The sequence below is a fragment of the Schistocerca piceifrons genome, chromosome 7 (genome assembly GCF_021461385.2).
Source record: "Schistocerca piceifrons isolate TAMUIC-IGC-003096 chromosome 7, iqSchPice1.1, whole genome shotgun sequence".
Lineage (NCBI taxonomy): Eukaryota > Metazoa > Arthropoda > Insecta > Orthoptera > Acrididae > Schistocerca > Schistocerca piceifrons.
In genome coordinates, this window is record NC_060144.1 from 93,326,395 (window position 1) to 93,351,252 (window position 24,858).

General features: G+C 40.7%; 2 protein-coding genes across 2 annotated transcripts; both read left to right on the plus strand.

The window, feature by feature from the left end:
• The first annotated feature begins 3,493 nt into the window (after positions 1 to 3,493).
• LOC124805378 (myogenesis-regulating glycosidase-like) lies at positions 3,494 to 16,061 on the plus strand. The gene is made up of 4 exons (XM_047265935.1): positions 3,494 to 3,536; positions 5,012 to 5,125; positions 10,112 to 11,100; positions 15,948 to 16,061. The coding sequence occupies exons 1-4, from the start codon at positions 3,527 to 3,529 to the stop codon at positions 16,041 to 16,043; spliced, it is 1,209 nt and encodes a 402-aa protein (XP_047121891.1). The 5' UTR covers positions 3,494 to 3,526; the 3' UTR covers positions 16,044 to 16,061.
• Positions 16,062 to 16,097: 36 nt separating this feature from the next.
• Positions 16,098 to 20,793, plus strand: LOC124805465 (myogenesis-regulating glycosidase-like). The gene is made up of 3 exons (XM_047266028.1): positions 16,098 to 16,373; positions 18,575 to 18,731; positions 20,594 to 20,793. The coding sequence occupies exons 1-3, from the start codon at positions 16,098 to 16,100 to the stop codon at positions 20,791 to 20,793; spliced, it is 633 nt and encodes a 210-aa protein (XP_047121984.1).
• Positions 20,794 to 24,858: the final 4,065 nt, after the last annotated feature.

Consider the following 24,858-nt stretch of genomic DNA (forward strand, 5'->3'; position numbering starts at 1 on the left):
CTTTACTCACTGAGTGCCACATGATACCTACAGATGCGATTCAAAATTGTAAGACTGAAACATAAAGAAATAAAATCTGGCTTGAACAGAAGGGGTACCATACAACTGTTTTCATTAGACTCAACATTAAGGGTGAGCATAAACATAACTGGGAGCTTCTATCGACGATCAGACCCCGATCAGGAAAGTAATGAATGGTACATTAAAAACAATTGACGAGGAAACTTTTCGTTCTATATTTAATTATCAATCCTCATAATGTCACTCTTTATGGACGAAATAATTATCACTAATATGTGCTATTATTGGAGGAGACTTTAAACGTACAACGATCAAATAGAATGGTAAGAGTTAAAAATATGGTACTTAGAGTAATGATGGGCATGACTAGCCATTCTGCGATTGCCTTCGTTGAAAACCACTGGGAAATACCACCTAGGAAGGCCATTCTTGGTGGTAAAATATTAGTTCTGATAATTACACACAGATACGGCCCTTTTATGATGGACAGATTGAAAATGATTTCGGTTACCAGGAGCAATGGTTATTAAAGTAAAAATGGTACGAAAACCAACAGAAACATTTGTTTCTTCAGTAGGCTAGATAATGAGAAATTTGTGTCATTTCGCAAAGAGTAACTTTAAATATTTTCCTGCGGGCAGGAACATGTAGATGACCTTTGATTCAGTTATAAGAGAGCGGATGGCAAAGTGCTGGATAGCTACGTAATAAAATAACTCATGATGGGCGGTACCAACCGTGGTACACAGATGCTGTAAGTTAAGTTCTAAGGAAGCAGATGTAAAACAAAGCATAATACTATTCCTAGTGGGACGCCGAATGAAGCCGATCTGGCGGTCAAAAAGAAAATTTTGAAGCCTTCTGTGAGTACAATAGCAGAGTCTTATGGAAAGATTTCTCACAAACCCCGAAGTAGTTCTGGTGTTATATAAAGGCCATCGATGGCGCCCAAGTTAGTGTCATGACAGTCAAAGGAAATCAAATTGAAGTAAACAAAGAAATATCAGTAATGTTGCTTTACAACGTAACATGCAGATGTACTGTCCCAGTTTAATTCTCGAACAGAAAATGTAAAAGCTGTGGACTAGTGTTAGTAGTGAAGAGATACACTCAGCTTTCTGATGACTGGACTGTGCCGTGTGTGCGCTCATACCGATTCTCACTGCTCCTCTCTGAGGTCTTGTCGTGCTGGCTGTTTCAGATGGTGATGGGGATCACCTACTTAGGACAGATGTCGAGTCATCGGGTTACACCGTCCATCCACATAAACCTGAACTACTTTAGGGAGTCATAATATCTGGACGTAAAAGGGACATATATGCAGTTTAGGGAAATGATATTTCGCAATTGGAAGATTACGTATAATGTCGTCATAGAAAGCGTTGGAAGTGCCCTCAGCCGGCAACGATGCACAGCTGTAACCGTTTCAACATATTCCGCGATGTTCTGTGAAGTGTATCTTAGCCATTGTTGCTTATTTCGTGTGTAACGTCCTCACGTACTGCCGCAATCGTCCGTGGTCTGTGGTGGTACACTCAGCTTTTAAGATACCCCCATAAAGATAAAGCCCCGAGGGTCTAGGTCAAGGGTTTTTTTGGGCGGGGGGCGGGGGTAGAATTTTTTTTCAGGTTATTCAGTCACCAAAGAAACTGATTACATTTTGCATGGAAGCGTTAGACTTATGACACTTTACTCGATCGTGTCGGAAATAACCTGCATGGAAGTTCGGCATAATTGAGCTGCTCCACAAATGTATAGAAGATGCCCGTATAAACTGTAGTGTCTACCGTCGTATCACAGACAATTTAGAGAACAATCCTGGAAGGTGACACCGCATACCACACTCAATCTTCTTCATTGTGTCGTGGTGTTTTGTGGATGATATGGGGCTTACGCCAGCCCAGTATCCGCTTTTTTGTGTGTTGACGTAACCTGACAGATGGAATCATGCCTCATTTGTAAACTAAGTTAAGGAGTAACTGTCTGAACATTGAGTAAGATATCCCTTAAAGCATCGACAGCAATGCGTGATTTTCTTACGAACCGTTTGTTACAGAACTTGCATCGTGTACACTCTGTACGGCGCAATGCAGATTTCTTTGCAGCTCTCTGACATGTGCCATATGAAATGAGTGTCTCCTGGCTCAATCGCACAACGATTTCCTTGGAGACTTGTCGAAGTGTCTTCGTACATTATTAATAACGTCTACACTCGGTGATGGTATACGTTTAGCGCTGTCACTGTTTAGTACACCAGTTGTTTCCAGCTTCTTTACAGTCGATAAAACAGTTGCCTTTGTTGGAACATCACGCAAACTGAATTCTCTCCGGTATGCCCGTTACGTCGTAAAAAACAAGTTCTTCTTCCAATACGTTTTCACAACAATATCTCTCATAGACGTCTCATAGACGTCACAAACCGCGACCGAACGAATATGAGCCTAGGAAGTGTGGCATTGCATAGTACAGAGGACATCATTCGCAGAAACAAAAATCAACGTGCCAAAAACGGGAGGCACTTCTGATTCATCAAGAGCTACTGGTATGATGAAAACAACTTTCCCGTTTCAGCGACCTTTCGGAGGGAAATTACGACCTTCAACCAGTATAGGTTTATATGGATCACCCTGTAATTGGAGTGGCTACACCATAAGAAGAATGACGGTTTACCTCTGCCTCCGTGGTTGAGGGTTGCGTCTTGTGAATTGACACAATTTCTATTTCGGGTGCTGTGGATGGTGAATGTTGTCCTGCCAGTATTCCTTGTTTCAAGGAAGTAGACAATTCCTTGCATGTAACTAAGTATTGAATGCCATTCTCAAAAGCCTTCAGTCTTTTACTAAGCCCTTCTCACAGAAATTTATTTTATGGTTTCGTAGCTCTGTGGCTGTTATTTTGGCCTCTGTTCTTAATGTAAATCAGGATCCTTGGTGATGCGAAAAAGCCCAATTTACTTTCAAGATAGTTGTAAAAAAACGTATATTTTGTCCAGCTCAAGTTCTTTTAATTATTTGTTAAGTGTAAATGTTTGTACTACTAAACTGAATGTGTGTTGCATTCCGAATGCTCATGTTAAAATTTTTATAAATGATTGTATCTCACATTGGCTGTTAATTTTAAAGCATTTGTGTGAAAACGGGCATGTCTAAATTGCTTTCAGTGGGCTGTACCAAGGTCTACGACTCGTGTGCAATCTGTAGTTTACTTTTGTTTTATGATTTTAACGCATATCTTGTGTATGTTTTACAGTAAGACTTGAATTTGCAACAGTGTGAAGTGAGGGTTGAAGGCAAGTATGTTATCTTGGCTAATGCAACCATTTGAAGCTATATTAATATCAGATAATTACAGCTCTTCGCGTGACTGATTGATATCAGTCAGATAGTTCATGAGTCAAGAGCGTATGTAGTAGATACTGCATTGGTATATATACGCCTGCATCGTATGTAGTTGATCAGCTTGAGGAGAAACTCCAGCCGAATTGTACATTCCACAGACTACTGGAATGGCTAAAGGTGAGCTCCTGTCGCCTGTACTTCTATACATTTCGTCTATCTCTTGTATCTCATTTCGCTACATACTATCAAGATTTAATGGTCATTAGCCAAAGTGAAAATGAGATGATTCCAAATATTAAAGGATTGATCCTGTAAAAGGAACGGCTGAAAGAGGTACCGTGCTACCGAATCGTATATCTTACATGTATCAGTCAGAGACTGACTTAGTATTCAACACTAATCACATGCAAAAGGACTAATATTTATATGTACCAGTAGTTTTTCTAAATGTTATATAATTTTCGCTACGTCTAAAGGGGAAATTATCTGAACGTCAATATTTTGGTCGCATATGCCGTCTAAATTCTACACCTAATTCTATAACACTTGATTTATATCAGGGGAAAAAAAAATGATTGAATGTGAAGTATGCCTTCAGAAAAATGGGTAGACCACAATGGCCCACCTATATTGTCTGTAATTCGCGTTATTCAAAATTGGACCGAGCGAGGTGGCGCAGTGGTTAACACACTGGACTCGCATTCGGGAGGACGACGGTTCAATCCCGTCTCCAGCCATCCTGATTTAGGTTTTCCGTGATTTCCCTAAATCGTTTCAGGCAAATGCCGGGATAGTTCCTTTGAAAGGGCACGGCCGATTTCCTTCCCAATCCTTCCCTAACCCGAGCTTGCGCTCCGTCTCTAATGACCTCGTTGTCGACGGGACGTTAAACACTAACCACCACCATCAAAATTGGGAATTGATCATCAAATAGCAGTGTTATTAATAGATATGGCTAATGGCAAATAGATTCTTTGTACTAATCAGCTCCCTTTTACTATAAAACGCACCAGTGATATTATGTGTTCAGCTGAAAACATATTGTGAACAAGTTTAACTATAACCCATTAGTTTGTGGAGTGATAAACTTACCATCTCGGCATCTGGCCACGTTCCTGTTGCCAACAGCTGAGATGATCTAATGTGATCACTGGAAACGTTGGGTACCCTGGGGTTGGGCAAAAGTGACGAAGAAACTTTTTGGCGTTTGTGTAGATTAATCTAGGGAAATAAATGAGACTCTATATCTGAACAACCATACAGCTATTGTTGTACTCCTCTTTAATATGTGTTGCACTCTTTAACGACGATGTCATTAATTACTACTATTAAAAGCGGCTTTCCAGCTGTCAAGTTTCCACATGCCTTGACACGTGCTTTCTAACATAGGGAAAGGTTACTATTAGGACAGGCCCTTGTTTGAATCAGAACCCGAGCTATGTACGGTTGGACAGGGACAGGCGGACCAAATGAACATTCACTCAGGAATACCTACGGAGATAGAGTGAAACAACAGAATCTATCAGTTGGCCGCAACAATGATCTAGCCATTCGGGACACTATCGCTCGGTGCATCAAGACGCGCTTTATGACTACGTAACTCGTCGCAGTCTTGCTCCTCTGACTCTCTTTCCTTTTCTTCCCATTTGCAGCTGTGTGGGCGGTGTCCCTGCTGCTGCTGGGGATGTTGGGGGCGTCACAAGCGTCCCGCCTCAGCACCCGCTACGACGAGAACAGCGGAGAGATCCTGATAGTGTCCAACGAAGGTGAGTCTGCGGATACTGTGTACAGTCACACCTCTGAGCCAACTCACTGCTCACGTTAGCTGCGACACACTGTGAACACTGTGTCCACACACCTATTTCGACACCCTGCTGGTGTCGATATCTATTAATAGGTTTCGGAACTAAATACGGTGTGTAACTTCTACAGCCCTTACATTACAAATCCTTTTTTTAAATTTAATTACTGAAACAATCTGGTAGCGAAAAGCATGTGACTTTTGCTATTCTTTAACCTTCAACCTGCAATTAAAACACAAATCTACGATATACAATCCTAGAAAAAAGTTCAGTCATTACCTAAACCCAGTCACACTTCGCTGTGGCTCAAGCTAATATGAAACCAATGGAAAAGCAAATGAAATATAGTCTATCGGACATATAACCACCGAGAAAACACATAATTCTATTCAATATCTTGCCTGGAGGTGCTATGGCTATGTGAACTAAAAGGAAAGGATTTAAAATATCGTCATTTGTTACTGCAAAGCTAGGGAACTGATTACACCTTTTCTTTGTCGGCTTTCTGTATAAACATGAAGATCAGACGTCTCTGGAAATTACAACGTATAACTGCTCTTGGGAGAAGCAATCGTTTTCCGCCCTCAAATGGTGCAAGGGCGAAGATTGTCCTTGCCCTTTATTGATAGTTATAGCGAATACGTATTGAAAATTAAAGTCATTTTAAACGCCATGTCGGTCGCAATGGGTGGTATTCGAGGAAACAGAACGTTTCCACTTTTTTGAGATCCGATCAGAATCGTTGTATCAGTTACATTGTTCACCAATTATTTAATCGTGCGCCATTTCATAAATTCGGCAAATTGATGTTTCGAAGTAGATAATTCGTCACTTGAAGTTTCAGAATCAGAACATGTGACGGTAATGTAGGAACATCGAGAGATTTCAGAAATTACGTTGGAAAAATCCACTACAGCAGTGAAGTTCGTAAAGGAGTCAATGGATGTTTATGTCAGATTCGAATCTGTTTACAATGATAACGTTAATAGCGTGTACGTTGACAGTTCTACCAGCTGGCCGCTCAGCCATGCATGATATCGATAATTCGTTTCGATGCTTCTAGATTTTCGAAAAAAAAATAAAAGAAATAAATTGAATTCAATATAACAATAGGTATCGAATCAACCCACATGTCGTTTTTTCGTAAACAGATAATAAAGTCACTTCAAAGTTAATGAAATTAGTCCAGCAAACGATTACGCACTCCAATGTAATGAGAAACAACAACTTTTCTCTGCCTATCCAACCCGAGTAACTCGAAATATTGTCCACAGAAACAGGAAAACGATCACTGGAAAGAAACGAAAGAAATAAAATATGTTTTCGAAAACAGATCATAAAATCACATCCGAAACAAAAGAAATAAATTGAATTGAAAGTAACAATGGGAATAAACGTAATTCACACTTTGATTTTCGAAAACAGTTAATAAGGTCACATTTCGGGTTTAAAAACATGTGCGAATTGGGGTGCAACGTTTTGCCAAAATTTCAGGTCACTCCACCAACTGCTCTTCAAATTTTGCGAGCCAGAAACATACATAGAATGAATTTTTAAACGTAAATATATTTAGTGGAAAACTCCGTAAAAACTAAGATTATGTATGAGTATTAAGTAGTTATGAAAAATCATGTTATGACTCACAACTTAGATCGAAATATACACTCTGGACGACATGGTACTAATTTTTATTACATGTTTATATTCTTCTGCTGGATGACGGAACGTTAAACAGTTTCCTTCGAGACGATGGAAAGCAGTATTTTGCATATATGTAGGAATCACTCCAGCTCCCCTCTCACCGTGCCATAAAGAAAGGGCGGATTTTAAACTCAATGTTCAATGAGTTTCTTATTCGACGGATTTACATCTCTGTGTGAGGGAATGCAAAAAATGGGGGACTCATTTCTCAGAGGTGAGAGGTTATATCTGTGGAACTTTCTGAAGAAGACTATATTGTGGATCGACAGTTTCTGAAACAATTTGAGAGTGGATTCTGTAACAAAAATAGCTATTTTGTGTCCTTCGAATGATATCTGTTCACTGCACCAAGGATGTATCTCAGTGTTGTTCACTTCAGTATCTATCGCAAGGAACTCTGATCAACGCCACCAGGCTCTTTTGGTCGTGTGTTACAGAGTAAGATTGAATTTCTACCATACAAGGTGCATCTAACTTATAATACCCCTAGTTTTTCTACTTGTACATCAGTGACATGAAAACTGTGAAAGTACTGTAACTTGTTGTCGTAATCAAGTGAGTGGACAATAAGGTACTTTTGGTAACGATTTCCTATAAAGGGACCACAAAGTGGTTCAGGTGGAAAATAATCGGTTTTTGGTTTTCAATATATTTCGATAGATTAATGTTTTATTTAAGTACTCTGAAAACGATTTTTCTGAAAAAAATCTTTTCCAGCATTTAAAGAGCATTTTTCTACCACATGTGTTTATGTGCCACGCCCACGTTTCTGTCACCCTCTTTTCTGCATATATTTTAGATCTTTATATGCCCCACATTGCACGTTAGGATTTTGTTTACACCCAAGTGTATTGGCTATCCTTGTAGTGCAATGGCCGGTATTCTTTTGTTTCTGCTGTTTGTAAACAATATGCTTTCAAACACGCTGTTACTTTTGTTCAAGTGTGATTGCGTGTAATTGTTATACTTACGTTTGCTGTGCTTGTTTACGTGTGTTTTGTTGTGTTTATTGAAGATGACGAAACTTAAAGGAATTTTAGAAACGACAATTTAGAGGAAACACGTTTAGAAAGCTTTCTGTACAAGATGTTATGTCGCCTGGCAACGATGTGTCTAATTGTAATTCTTCAACAAGTGCGTCATCAAAGAAGCTCTCACCATTTCAAGAGAGTTACAATGCATTTACTGTAAGTGACAAGAGGTGCAGTAACATTATAACAAATTTGAGAATATTATCAGATGTAATTTCTAAATTTGTACAATGTAGACAGTGCGGTTAGTCACAGAGTGTGAAAATTAGTGTGAGTGCCAGTGGGAGAAAAGGCATAGCAATTACTTTGGATTTAATTTGCACTAAATGCTCAGCTGTGATTTCATTTATGAGTTCTTCAAAACCAAGTGCAAGTGGCCCTTATGAAATCAATACTAGATTGGTGGATGCCTTACGATCCAGTGGCAAGGACATGGCTGCTGGGAGAACATTTTGTTCACTGATGAACTTACATCATCTACTAAATAAGTATGAAAAACTGACTGCAATGTTAGAGAAAGTTGTATGTGAGGTCAGTGAGGAAAGCATGAAACTGGCTGCTAGGAAAGCAATGGAAGAAAATGATGGATGTTCGGAAATTGCACTTGCACTTGATGGAAGTTGGCAGAAAAGAGGACATAATTCTCTGATTGGAGTAGTGACTGCCACGAATGTAGACACCAGTAAAGTGGTAGATGTGGAGATAATTTCTAAATATTTCTAATGTTGTAAACTCAATGAACATAAAGAACCCAACTGTGTGGCTGATTTTAGAGGAACAAGTGGTGGTATGGAAGTTCATAGAGTACAATAAATATTTCATCGCTCCGCAGAAACAAGCGGCGTACGGTACACAAAATATTTGGACGATGGTTACAGTAAGTCATACGACATTGTCGTGAACTCTAAGCCATACGGAGATGTCATTATTAGCAAAATAGAATGTTTAGGCCATGTTCAAAAACGTTTGGGAATGAGGCTGAGAAAAATAACTGTTGATATAAGAGGAAAAAAATTAGAAGATGGAAAACTGTTGACTGGACATGGTCGGTTTACTAAAACTGAAATAGAAAACTTGCAGGTATACTATGGGCAGGAAATTAGGAGAAATAAAGAAAATCTGGAGGCAATGAAGAGAGATGTTTGGGCCATATTCTTCCATAAGTCCTCTACTCATGATAAGCCATGTCATGGATTGTGTCCATCACGAGAAAATTCGTGGTGCAAACACAATAGGGCTCAGGCAACTCGAGAATCTTATTCTCACCAGCATTCTCTTCCTGCTGCTATTTTCAGAGACTTGGCTCGTCCTGACCTCCTAAGGAAATGTCTGCATGGGCAGACATAGAACCCAAATGAATGTTTCAACAGCATAATTTGGAACCGCCTTCCTAAAACTGTATTTGTAGGCAGGCGTACAATGAAACTAGGAGTTCATTACGCTGTTATTACATTCAATTGCGTTAATACTGGACAGTGTTGGGTACTAAAAAGATGGGAATCAATCCTGGTGAAAATATGATCACTGGGCTGCAACACTGCGATGAAATGAGGATAGCCGATGCAGACAGGTCTGCATCTAATATGACCAAGAAAGCAAGACAAACATCCAGGAAGCTGGAAGACCTGCTAGAGGCCAAAGAAGGGCCATTATACGCAGCAGCACACTTTTAATTACGGTAAGTAACAAATTTCAAAAGTTTTTTCTTTAAAGTCAGTTTCCAGCAAACTAAAATATTCAGTACATATGCCACATTATACTAGAAACTATCATAGATAAATGAATGAAATTTTCAGAGACTCTGAATAACATACAAATCCACCTCTGGTAATACATTCATTAATGTTCCCCCATTAGGAAGTTCACAAAAAAATATTTTCTGCAGCAAAAAAACTCAATATTTATTGTCAATAAATTTAAAAAAGTATTTCTTAACGACTATAAAATGGATAAAGTAGATTTTAGTACAGTTGACTCTATTGGCATCATGTAGCATGCAGTAAAAATATTAAGGTCCTGCATCAAATACTTTTTTTCAGAAATTGGTCAAATACTTGCCTAATTGAACATGGGTTAGATAGGCAGGGTGTGTTCACCTTTATCAAGGTTTGTTATTTCAGTATTCTACAGACGGCTTTTATTGTATTTGTTTTCAGTACCTGCATTATGCACCTCTACTGACGATATCTATATTGTTCTGTTCATATGTATGTTGCAGATGGTCTTGAAATCCAACTGGCGTACATCCCAGTAGACAGCACTAGTCGCTCTTCCACACCACGCCATGTCAGATATTTTAATGGAGAAGTTTTTGACTTTGGTAACAGCAATATCACCATCCAGCGCCAAGACAGAGCTGGCCGTTGCCTCGGTGTCTATCAGTGGGTGAACACACCCAAGACGGTTCTCAAAAGCTGCCAGAACCACCTCACCAGCCACATTTACGGCGGTACCGAGTCTACCAAACAGGTTTTTCTGACTGAGCAGAGAAAGTATGACAACTACGCGTTCGTCACCAACCAGACGCACTATGCAGGCGTCGCTGCACGCTACTGGCTATTCTCCGACGGAAGATTCGTACGCGTCCATTCCAACGTTCCCCTTTTTATTGACCAAAACACAGATCAGTCACCGGATGCATTATGTTTCACGGCCAAGAACCAGAGTCCCTACCCAGAAGACCGACCAGACAACCTCTTACATTGGGATATCTGCTCATTTGGAAACGCTAGGGAGGCCCACGAATACGCAGTCCAGAAGTACCTGGGGAAGCCGGCGGGAGTCCCAGACGAGCGCATGGTCACCCACCCGGTCTGGGCCACACTGGCGCGCTACGACATCGGCGTCAACGACTCTTTAGTGAGGGACCTGGCCAACGAGATAATCGCCAATGGATTTAAGAACAGCAACATCGAAATAGACGACATTTGGGAGACCTGCTACGGCAGCCTCACGTTCGACCCAAACCTTTTCCGGGACATACGGGCTCTCACAGATGAATTACACTCTCTGGGCTTCCGCGTGACGCTGTGGGTTCACCCATTTTTGAACCGAGGCTGCGAGCCGTACTATTCGGAAGCCGTGGAGAAGGGCTACCTTGTGTCCAACGTGAATGGCAGCACCATCACGCGCTGGTACCATGGAGTCACCGGTGTTGTCGACTTCACCAATCCTGAGGCAGTGACTTGGTGGACCAATCGACTGTGGGTGAGTACAAACGCAAACTAATGTTAGTCTTACACCAACAGTAACTATGCTAACATTTTTGTGAGTGGAGCTGTGAGCACTAGAGGATGAAGTCTCAAGTGGAAAAAACGGAACATTTACGACATATTCGTCTGTTTGAGTTCGATTGAGGGGTGACAGCTGCGGAAGTAGGCAGAAATATTTGCGCCGCGTGTGAGGGTAATACTGTAGGACAGAGCCCGTCAGTAAAATGGTTTACTCGTTGTCAGGAGGATCGCCGCATTCAGAGCGACCTTAGGTGTTTAAACGCACTGATCCACAATTATAAACGTCATTGTACTCGAGAACTGATAACTACTGTCAACTGTAATAATTGCATCATTCTTCTACATTTGCATGCAATGGGTAGGGTTCAAAAATCGGGTGTATGGGTATCGCATGCTCTAAGGCAAAATAACAAAGATCAGAGTGTGGCCATTCGTGCACCTCTGCTTGCTCATCATCGGTTGAATAGTGAACAACACCGACCATTCCTATCCTGTATTGTAACTGGTGTCTTGATGATAATATAAGAAAAAAAAGGAATGGTTGACACAAACAAAGCAGCAACTTCCCGTACAAAAGCCTGCGTCCATCCATAAGAAATAGTAACATGCATCTAGTGGGAAAGCGACTGTATGGTGTACTACGAATTATTTCCCCGAGATGTAACCGTTACTCTGGATATTTATTGTCAACACTGGAGACTGCGTGAAGTGATGCTACTCCAAAATAAATCGTGTCCATGTTGTGCTAGGCTGACAAAAAGCACTATACAGGAGTTGTGTTGGGAAGTCATTCCACACCCATCTTATCTATCTGACCTGGCGTCCTAGCTTTTCACCTTTTCCGCTATTTATCCAACAACTTTCAAGAAATTTCCTTTCCAAAGCAAATTGCCCCCCGAACATCGGTAAATATTTCGCATCAAAACAAAGTTTTTTCTACAGTCGCGTAATCGAAAAGTTAGCCCACCGTTGGCAGACTGTTCTAAATACTGAAGAAGAATACATAATTCAGGACTAAAGCCGCTCTTATGTGTATCTGTTGAAACTTATGGATGAACGCTACGAATTTTCGCACCAACGCAATATACCGGGTGATCAAAAAGTCAGTATAAATTTGAAAACTTAATAAATCACGGAATAATGTAGATAGAGAGGTAAGAATTGACATACATTCTTGGAATGACATGGGGTTTTATTAGAACCAAAAAAAAAAAACAAAGTTCACAAAATGTCCGACAGATGCGCGTCGTTTGGTGATGATCGTGTGCTCAGCCGCCACTTTCGTCATGCTTGGCCGCCCAGATCCCCAGACCTGAGTCCGTGCGATTATTGGCTTTGGGGTTACCTGAAGTCGCAAGTGTATCGTGATCGACCGACATCTCTAGGGATGCTGAAAAACACCATACGACGCCAATGCCTCACCATAACTCCGGACATGCTTTACAGTACTGTTCACAACATTATTCCTCGACTCGACTACAGCTATTGTTGAGGAATGATGGTGTACATATTGAGCATTTCCTGTAAAGAACGTCATCCATGCTTTGTCTTACTTTGTCATGCTAATTGTTGCTATTCTGATCAGATGAAGCGCCATCTTTCGAAAATTTTTTGAACTTTTGTATTTTTTTGGTTCTAATAAAACCCCATGTCATTCCAAGCTTGTGTGTCAATTTGTATCTCTCTATCTACATTATTCCGTGATTTATTCGGTTTTCAAATTTATACTGACTTTTTTATCACCCTGTATTACGTGTCTCACGTGCAACCACAACAATTATTGTTCTCGGGTTGTATGTTTCAGATTTAATTCGCATCATTACTGCTGCTTACGCTGGTTTATGCCGGATTCCCTAGTGTACAGATTTCTACCAGTGGCCCCTTTCACTCATTTTGACTTTTGCTCAGTTCAACGCATTTTTGTGTAATTTTTCTATAGTTACCTCCGAGAAACTGTCAGGTTGAAACATTGATATATACAACTGGACATAGAACAATGGGAAACCGCTATGCACATATACAGATGACATCACTATCGCATAGAAAGGGTATAGAAAGTCGATGCGTTGGCGGAGCCGTCATTTGTACTCAGGTGGTTCATGTTACAATGTTTCCACCGTGATTATAGCCGCACGACGTGGATTAACGAATTTTTAAAGCAGAATGGTAGTCGAAGCCACGTGCATGGGGAATTACGTTAGGGAATTCAACATTCCGGATTGCATAGTGTATACAGTGTGCCGATAGTGCCAAATATCAGGCATTCCTTCTCACCACGGGCAACGCAGTGGCCGTCGACCCTCATTAACAAAAGAGAGTTGTGGAGTTCGGATAGAATCGCCGGTGCTAATAGACAAGCAACACTGTCTAAAATAACAGCAGAAAACCAAGCGGCACGTGTTGTTGTTGTTGTGGTCTTCAGTCCTGAGACTGGTTTGATGCAGCTCTCCACGCTACTCTATCCGGTGCAAGCTTCTTCATCTCCCAGTACCTACTGCAACCTACATCATTCTCAATCTGCTTGGTGTGTTCATCTCTTGGTCTCCCTCTACGTTTTTTACCCTCCACCCTACCCTCAGAACATGTCCTACCAACCGATCTCTTCTTCTAGTTAAGTTGTGCCACACACTCCTCTTCTCCCAAATTTTATTCAAATCTTCCTCATTAGTTATGTGATCTACCCATCTAATCTTCAGCATTCTTCTGTAGCACCACATTTCGAAAGCTTCTATTCTCTTCTTGTCTAAACTATTTATCGTCCATGTTTCACTTCCATACATGGCTACATACAAATACTTCCAGAAACGACTTCCTGACACTTAAATCAATACTCGATGTTAACAAACTTGTCTTCTTCCGAAACGCTTTCCTTGCCATTGCCAGTCTACATTTTATATCCTCTCTACTTCGACCATCATCAGTTATTTTGCTCCCCAAAGAACAAAACTCCTTTACTACTTTAAGTGTCTTATTTCCTAATCTAATTCCCTGAGCATTACCCGACTTAATTCGACTACATTCCATTATCCTCGTTTTGCTTTTGTTGATGTTCACCTTATACCCTCCTTTAAAGACACTGTCCATTCCGTTCAACTGGTATTCCAAGTCCTTTGCTGTCTCTGACAGAATTGGAATGTCATCGGCGAGCTTCAAAGTTTTTATTTCTTATCCATGGATTTTAATACCTACTCCGAACTTTTCTTTTTTTCCTTTACTGCTTGCTCAATATACAGATTGAATAGCATCGGGGAGTGGCTACAATCCTGTCTCACTCCCTTCCCGACCACTGCTTCCCTTTCATGTACCTCGGCTCTTATAACTGCCATCTGCTTTCCGTACAAATTGTAAATAGCCTTTCGTTCCCTGTATTTTACCCCTGCCACCTTCAGAATGTGAAAGAGAGTAGTCCAGTCAACATTGTCAAAAGCTTTCTCTAAGTCTAAGAATGCTAGAAACGTAGGTTTGCTTTTCCTTAATCTTTCTTCTGAGATAAGTCGTAAGGTCAGTATTGCATCACGTGTTCCAACATTTCTACGGAATCCAAACTGATCTTCCCCGAGGTCGGCTTCTACCAGTTTTTCCATTCGTCTGGCGGCACGTACTACGAAAATATCCATTAGGACAGTGTCGCGAGATTTGGCTTTAATGGATTTTGTCGGCAGACAACAGATGCCAGTGCTTTTGCTAATAGCAACGCATCGCGTGTAGTTTTTCGCGATTGGCTTGAACATTACTTTGGAAAATTCGTGGGAATGATTTGGTCATTCAGTTTAGCCTACATGAATGTCATTGAACATTTATGGGACATAACCGAGATGTCTTATAGTGCACAGAATACCGATCTATGAACATTTTCGAAATTGTGGTTGGCTATAGAGGCATGATGGCTTATTTGTTCTGCAGGGGACATCCAACGATCTATTGAGTCCATGCCACGTACAGTCGCCGCATAGAGTCGCTGCACTACACTGGGCAAAAGGAGGTCAGACTCGATATTAGGAAATATCTCACGCTAGTTGTCAGCCCCTCTTCTCGTAGCATCAACTTTCATAGAGACAGCACCAACTTTCATAGAGACAGCACGTTCTTATCTTGTTCCGTTAACATTCAATCCAGTGTCTTCAATCCAAAATCTGCAACAAGTGGTTCTAATAAAAGATACCTTCGGTTACACAGTGGTAACCTGGAGCATCCTAGATTTCTAGTCTCGTGCGGTACTTATATTTCTATTTCAGAAGACCACGTTATCTGTTTTCCTTCAAACGTTAAAATTTCTTGCGCTGTAGGATGAGTCAGACATACGAAGATATGAGGATGCTAGGAAAAGAGGTAAGATAAAATAATCTGAAACTCTCTAATTATGTTCAGGTTTCATACTTAGTTTGCGAACGTGTCAATTGCATCATAGTTACGACCCTCTTGTCGTAATTAAGGCCTATGTATGTTGTATATTCACATACATATTTACATACGCTTACTTGAATGCTTCAGCATGAGTGCTGGAGAAATTTCGAGGGTTGGGTATCTTTAATATGATTTTCAACACTACGAAAGTGTTGTACGAATATAATGAAACGTATGTGTATTAGTTCGGTATCTTAAGTACAATACTATTAATAATGTAAGTCAAATTAGATTGCTAATGTTGTTGCTACCCCTATATCAAAAGGGTGTAGCGGGCAATGATAATATATGTCGTTAAGGAAAAATTTTTCACTTGTTCTCGATAATTAGTCTCCAGACAATAAAACATAACTTGTTTATATGGCCAATGAATCCTCTGTATTACATGAGAGTTATATTTTTCTGTAACGTTTCCAGGCGCTTCGCAACGAGTCAGGGATCGACTCGTTTGATTTTGGCTATGGCGAGGTAAGTTTCTTGCCGAAGCCGTCCACCATAGAACCCAAAGAGTGAAACCCAGTGGCCTTCAGCGACGCGTATGCAAAGGTGATCTCGCAGTTTGGGCCCATGGTGCAGATAGAGACCAGCGTGGAGAACCAGCAGCTGCCCAACTACTTTGTGATGGACAAAATGAGGAGCGACTGGACGAACCATCACGGCTTCAAGACGCTGATACCCAAGCTGCTGCAGCTCAACTTGGTCGGCTACCCTTTCGTTATCGGAGAGATGGTGGGCGGCGGCAACAGCAAGACGTGGTCCGAGCTGTACGTGCGCTGGCTTCAGGCCAGTGTCTTCATGCCGGTCGTAAAGTACTCCTTCACACCGTGGGACTTTGACAACGAGGTGCGTACAGTGTGGGATACGGGGTCCATTCATTGAAAGGGAGGCTGCTCAATTTTGTTGTCCAGATAGGAATGATCCCAAACAAGTATATAAATAATTTATTTAGATAAATGAAATACCTTTAAAGAGAAACTGTAGGGCACTACAGATTGTGACAATGCTGTGATCGCAACAGACCATTGTGTGGGTTGTAAAATTTCGTAGAAAGCATACTATATTACACACCGTTGTAAAGAAGCAACACGAGTTTCTCAACGTGATTGCACCACATATAGTCGAGTGATACTACGATACGTAAAATTTTCATAAATAACTTGGAACTGCAAAATACAGATAAATTCCTGATTACTTATTCTCTGAAACTCTTTTTACGGTTTAGGTACTATGGAAGGGTTATCCGCAGCCGAATCACGAGAAACAATGGTATCGCAGGTGCCACTAAGTCAGTAGCCCTCCGTTCCTAACACAATATCACTTTTTTCTGAGATGTACGCTCTCTCCACAGTTTACTTCAAAACACTTCTTGCATTGCTGACGACGTTGTCGTTCGCCTTAAAAGTAGAATCAATAAGTAGAGAGTTCTTCGAAATCAAAGACACGAAGGCCAATAATTGATCGACAGTTTATCCTTACTCAGTCTAATCAGCTTGTTATTTGTACCAGGGAAGTTTCATTCCATAACTCAACAGTTATTAAAACTTCCTTTGCATAATGTGAGTGTCTGCTTGTATGCTGTGAACTACGCATTTATACACCTGAACTGGCCAAAAATAATACACTACCGGCGATTAAAATTGCTACACCACGACGATGACGAGCTACAGACGCGAAATTTAACCGACAGGACCAAGATGCTGTGATATGAAAATGATTAGCTTTTCAGAGCATTCACACAAGGTTGGCGCCGGTGGCGACTCCTACAACGTGCTGACATGAGGAAAGTTTATAACGGCAGGAGGGTAATACGGAACGCCGTGATGGATCCCAACGGCCTCGTATCACTAGCAGTCGAGATGACAGGCATCCTATCCGCATGACTGTAACGGATCGTGAAGCCACATCTCGATCCCTGAGTCAACAGATGGGGACGTGTGCAAATAACAACCATCTGCACGAACAGTTCGACGAAGTTTGCAGTAGCATGGACTATCAGCTCGGAGACTGGCTGCGGTTACCCTTGAAGCTGCATCACAGACAGGAGCGCCTGCGATGGTGTACTCAACGACGAACCTGGGTGCAAGAACGGCAAAAAATCATTTTTTGGATGAATCCAGGTTATATTTACAGCATCATGATGGTCTTATCCGTGTTTGGCGACATCGCGGTGAACTCACAGTGGAAGCGTGTATTCGTCACCGCCATACTGGCGTATGACCCGGTGTGATGGTATGGGGTGCTATTGGTTACACGCCTCGGTCACCTCTTGTTCGCGTTGACGGCACTTTGAACAGTGGAGTTACATTTCAGATGTGTTACGACCCGTGGCTCTACCTTTCATTCGATCCCTGCGAAGCCCTACATTTCAGCAGGATAATGCACGACCGCATGTTGCAGTCCCTGTACGGGCCTTTCTGGATTCAGAAAATGTTCGACTGCTTTCCTGGCCAGCACATTCTCCAGATCTCTCACCAATTGAAAACGTCTGACCAATGTTGGCCGAGCAACTAGCTCGTCACAATACGCCAGTTACTACTCTTGATGAACTGTGCTATCGTGTTGAAGCTGCATGGGCAGCTGTACCTGTACACGCCATCGAAGCTCTGTTTGACGCAATGCCCAGGCGTATCAAAGCAGTTATTACGGCCAGAGGTGGTTGTTCTGGGTACTAGCTTCTAAGGATCTATGCACCCAAAGCGCTTGAAAATGTAATCACATGTTAGTTCTAGTATAATATATTTGACCAATGAATACCCGTTTATCATCTGCATTTCTTCTTGGTGCAGCAATTTTAATGGCCCTTATTCTACTGGAACAGATGTCCTATATTGAATTCAAATGAACCTCGTTAGTTAGGAGTATATTATTCACATAATATACACCATTTCTTTCCTTTCCCCCCCCCCCCCCCCCCGCGCACTACTTCTTCCTATTCATAAAAAAATCTTTTTCATCGCCACTGCCGTATCCTCAATTTATTGGAACAGTTCCTTTCACCGCAGTTGATCACACTGCAAGACTGTGATTACCTGTCCACTTTTCAGACGCTGGAGATCTGCCGCAGCCTGACCGATCTGCACACGCAGTACGCGCCACGAATCCTGGAGCTGATGCAGAAGGCTGTGGAGGACGGCACGCCGGTCAACCTGCCCGTCTGGTGGCTCGACCCCACAGACTCCACTGCACAGACCATCGACTCAGGTATGACATACAGGTTTCCTATAGGACTTCTGCGTGTACCCGAGTTTAGAAAATACTTCCGTATTTTTTTACACACGCTTTCGTTACTCTCGGCGCGATTTTTGGTTACCACAACAGACGAAGTATTTTCCACTCAGTGCCAGCGATATACTCAATACATTGTCCTCTTAACACATTCATTTAGGCTCCACTGTGCAGCAGAAGCAGTGTGAAATAAGATGAAAAGCTACAGATTGGGGACAAGGATACAGACTGATCAGATACCTCTGGAACTTTATTTGAGTCTTGTTGTTGTTGTTGTTGTAGTCCTGAGACTGGTTTGCGGCAGCTCTCCATGCTACTCTATCCTGTGCAAGCTTCTTCATCTCCCAGTACCTACTGCAACCTACATCCTTCTGAATCTGCTTAATGTATTCATCTCTTGGTCTCCCTCTACGATTTTTACCTTCCACTTTGCCCTCCAATACTAAGCCGGTGATCCCTTGATGCCTCAGAACATGTCCTACCAACCGATCCCTTCTTCTAGTCAAGTTGTGCCACAAACTTCTCTTCTCCCCAATCCTATTCAACACTTCCTCATTAGTTATGTGATCTACCCATCTAATCTTGAGCATTCTTCTGTAGCACCACATTTCGAAAGCTTCTATTCTCTTCTTGTCCAAACTATTTATCGTCCATGTTTCACTTCCATACATGGCTACACTCCATACAAATACTTTCAGAAACGACTTCCTGACACTTAAATCTATACTCGATGTTAACAAATTTCTCTTCTTCAGAAACGCTTTCCTTGCCATTGCCAGTCTACATTTTATATCTTCTCTACTTCGGCCATCATCAGTTATTTTGCTTCCTTTACTACTTTAAGTGTCTCATTTCCTAATCTAATTCTCTGAGCATCACCAGACTTAATTCGACCACATACCATTATCGTCGTTTTGCTTTTGTTGATGTTCATCTTATATGCTCCTTTCAATACACTATCCATTCCGTTCAACTTGTATTCCGAGTCCTTTGCTGTCTCTGACAGAATTAGAATGTCATCGACGAACTTCAAAGTTTTTATTTCTTCTCCATGGATTTAATACCTACTCCGAATTTTTCTTTCGTTTCCTTCACTGCTTGCTCAATATAGAGATTGCATAACATTGGGGACAGGCTACAACCCTGTCTCACTCCCTTCCCAACCACTGCTTCCCTTTCATGCCCCTTGACTCTTATAATTGCCATCTGGTTTCTGTACAGATTGTAAAAAGCTTTTCTCTCCCTGTATTTTACCCCTGCCACCTTCAGAATTTGAAAGAGAGCATTCCAGTCAACATTGCCAAAAGCTTTCTCTAAGTCTACAAATGCTAGAAACATATGTTTATCTTTCCTTAATATAGCTTCTGAGATAAGTCGTAGGGTCAGTATTACCTCACATGTTCCGATATTTCTACGGAGTCAAAACTGATCTTCCCCGAGGTCGGCTTCTACTAGTTTTTCCATTCGTCTCTAAATAATTCACGTTATTTGAGTCTTATCCACACCATAATTTCCTTTGATTTCAGAGATAATCCACTGTTTTGTTTTGGGTTGATACGGCGAGACATCTGTGGAACAAAAGGTCTCTGTGCAAGCCGCTGAGAAAACCATCCATACTAGTCGCATATGTTTATATTTGTTTGTACTTAAAATTGCGTTAAGGGTTTCATTTAATACCTGAACAAATAACAACTTTTGAAGAATTATGAACTGATAAGCGGCGTTCCTCTCCCTGAGCATTGGATATTGTCGCTGCATTCCTTGCAGATTTACTCCACAACTGAGCATAAGTACCGTTAAAGCACAGCCATGTGACACCTGGTTTCGTTTGTGTGCAGAGTACCTGCTGGGCGAAGATGTCCTGGTGGCGCCGGTGCTGCACCGCAACACGGTGCGCCGTGACATCTACCTGCCGAAGGGCACCTGGAGGGACGAGGCCGACCCGGAGCACCCCACCATACAGGGCCCCACCTGGCTCCGCAAATACCCTGCTCCTCTCAACACTCTGCCCTACTTCACCAGGATCAGCTCCACATAGCCTTCTCTGGCTGCATGCGAAACGTCGTTCCGTTATGGTACATTTGTAAATGACTAATAACTACAAGAGTGTAATACTAAAACACTTCAACTGAGTTCTATTGGCTGCAATTAAATAAATGCATTATGAAAAATTTGTGTTTTCCTCATTTAGATGACCTGCTCTCAGATAAAAACAGAATCAGAAATGACACACTTTCAACCTCTCGGTATTCAACATGATCGATATTGCCTGCCATAAGTCCACCATATGGGTATGTTTTTAAGAACACGAAAAGTTAATTTTCTTCCATGTCCGTCTGTAAGACAAATGACGGCAGACAACCTTTTTTTTGTGAGATTTTACGTTCATTTACAAATGCCAATACGGCAGTATTGTCATTTTAAATATTCCCGAGTATGGAAGGTTTCTGTCGCTAGGAACTGTTATTTCAGCAGTTTCGTATAAAAATGACACAAGTACATTTGTATGGTACATTAGCAAACGGTGACTGTGCAAAATTACGATGACGGATCACATTGCTAATACAGCCGTTTTTTTTTACGCGCCTTGTTTCGTAGGACCAAACTGAGAAGCAAATGTCCAAAGTCATGGAAGCTGTCATTACATGAAATTGCAACATAGAAATAACAACAGATTAAATGAAATCATTATGAACCAAGAAAGACAAGCCGTAAGTTTAAGCAAACGAAATCAACAATATAACATAGGAATCAGCTTAATTTTTCAAGGAATCCGTCTACGCAATACAAGAAGTGACCCATGAGGAAACTCTTCAGTTTCCATTTGAAAGCTCGTGGATTACAGCAAAGATGTTAGAATTCTTGTGGAAGCTTCCTGAAAATGGATGCAGCTGTATACTGCACACCTTTCTGCACAAGAATCAAGGGAGTGCGATCCAAACGCAAATAGGATTTGTCCCTAGTATTAACTGAGTGAAAGACGCTTATTGTTGCGAATAAGCTGGTATCGTTATCAAGAAACGACCGTAAGGAATATATATATATTGAGAGACCAAAGTTAAAGTATCCAGCCTAATGAACAGTGGTCGACAAGAGATTCGCGAATTTATACCACTTATTGCCCGCACTGCTCGCTTCGGAGTCAAACATATCCTTTGAGAATGGGAAGCGTTACCCGAAAATATAATACTGTACGATGTAAGGTATTGACAGTTAACGAAGTAGACTAATTTTCGTGTCGAACGATCACTTACTTCAGATGCCGTTCGAACAGTGAAAATGGCAGCAGTAAGCCTTTGAACAAAATCCTGAATGTGGGCTTTCCATAACAGTTTACTATCTATCTGGACACGAAGAAATTTGAACTGTTCAGTTTCACAAATTATACGGCTATTCTCCAAAATGAAAACACCAGGTTTTGTAGAATTGGGTGTCAGAAACTGTAAAAACTGAGTGTTACTACGATTTTGCGTTAGTTTATTTTCAGCAAACCTTGAACTTAAGTCATGAACTGCACTGTTTGAGAGAGAGCCAGTGTTGCAAATAATATTCTGTACTACAAAGCTAGTGTCATCAGCAAACAGAGATATTTTAGAATTACCTGTTATACTAGAGGGCATATCATTTATATAAATAAGGAACAGGAGTGAACCCAACACTGATACCTGTGGCACCCCCTTTTCACTGTGCTCCACTCAGACCGTTCTCCACTCACCACGTTCTCAACACAGTTAATAATGACGTTTTGCTGTCTGTTGTTAAAGTAAGAGGTGAACTAGTTATGAGATACTCTCTGCATTTCATAATGGTCCAGCTTCTGGAGCAATGATTTGTGATCAATACAATCAACCACTTTTATTAAATCAGAAAGTATGCCTAATGTTCGAAACTTTTGTTTAATCCATGCAATACCTCACAGAGAAAAGAGAATACAGCACTTGCAATTGTCAAACTACTTCTACAGCTGAACGGTGTATTTGATAGCAAATAATGTGATATAGAAAGATCAATTATTCCTATATACACAGCCTTTTCAATACGTTTACCAAACACAGATGGCGTAGAAGTAAGTCTGAAATTGGCTACATTACTCCCTTTTTATAACGTGTCTCTACTACTATTGAGTACTTTGATCGTTCAGGAAACTAACCATTCTTAAAGGAAAAATTACAAGTGAAATAAATGTCATTGATTAGAGAATAGCCCAAGTGAACGTTTTAATTATCTTTTAATTACTTAGTTACTATGGCAAACGTTATTAAATAACTTATGGACATGACTTAAGCTGTATATAATACTTAAAATATCAATGGTAGTGATAATAATATTAATAATAGTAGTGTTGATTAATATATGTATTACCTCATTTTCACGATCATTCCTACTGTAATGGTTAATTTTCATGTATTATTACTTCCCTACAGTGTAGTGGTATTGAATTACCTCAGAAATGTGTGGCGGCATTGCAGACAAAAACTAAATTCTTAGAAAAAGCTTAGTTTACAGCACAATGTGAAATAATGCTATACAATTTAACATATTATATAGAAGAAGAAAATTTAAAAAATGCAAAAATAGCGGTCAAATATATTGTGAAAAGATTTTTCAAGAAGTAGGAAATACAATATCTTAGAGAAACATTTGACATGCCATTGAGAGACGCTCAAAATCATCTACAGCAGCTGAGATGCTCATACATAAATGAAATAAGGAGACCGCTGAGGTAAATTCCACCAGACAAACACTCTAATATTCTGTAAGGTATTAAGAAGCCAAGTTAAAAATTAAACTTTAAATTCTTAGTCGCTCCTCGTTTGTTACATGGGAAGCTGGTAGAAAGTGACCACACTAAGGAGAATTGAATCTTCACTAAAGCCAGGTTGTTAACAGAAGCTTCTCGCTTACACATTTTGAATCTCCATATAATATCACACCAAATATTTTTAAGTTAAACTAAAAAGAAATATATTGGACTTACACCTGTTGTTGTAAAGGCTTACAAATTGGCCACATTTACCTACCTAAGGCGGCAATTTGGCCACTGCCTAGGTACTTGAGAGCTTAGGTCATTAGTATAAAAATGATGTGTTACGTTGTTCCATTCCGCCAGCTGGAATGATGATCTACGTAAGTCATTCACTGTGAATGGATAAAATCGCTTTTCCACTTTAAAAGGTATTGTCGCCCTTTATTGAGTACAACTTTTAAGCTTACTGTAGTCTTTTTACTAGCTACTACGTCTCCACTAATTCCAGAATTCTACTTTCCAGCGTGTCACATAGAAAATTAAGTTGCTCTGCTGCTATAGAAAAAGACATGTTATCAGTCATCTCAGCCACAATCGCATTTTCCATTGTAAGAGGGTCGCATATTTCTTGCTATGATATCTGGACGTATTTTCTAGGTCTCTTGAGCCGATGTTATCTACAGAAATACCAGACGGCTGCAGCAGATCGGTTGCAATCGGGTATTAGTACAACGAAAAATACGTCACGCATGGTTTTAAAATTAATTAGCGAATTCAAAATCATCACAAGAAGGTAGAATAATGGATGGTAGCTTTGTACACAAAAGCAATTTGGAACTTTGTCTGAAGTGTTACGTGTAAGATTTGGAAGTAACTAACTCTCATCGTTATAAACCGCTGAGGTGGCCACATTTACTGACACGACGCCATGTCCGCATTAGTGGTCCACCGATGAATCTAACAAACCCAAAGAAACCGCAAGGTACTTCATATGCAATCCTACAGATGTTATTGTTCGGAGAGCATGAAATGCAATATATTCAAATATCGATCGGCATTGTATAATTATTCAGATCAACGAAAAGTAGGTAAATTTTATTTATGTATTATTTGACAGTTGATACTATTTGATATTTCATATGCTGGGTGTCCATAATTAATGTTCCAGCCTCATGATGCTGTAGAAAGAGAATCACTGCTCGGAATGAGGCGAAATTTGAGCGGTATATTATTAAACATATTATGAAACAGACCAAATTTAACGAAAATATGACCAATATATGGCACTGTAAGCGTCGGAATATGAACAGCAACACTCGTACGACACACTGCTCTTTTTTAGTTTGCATCAGAGAC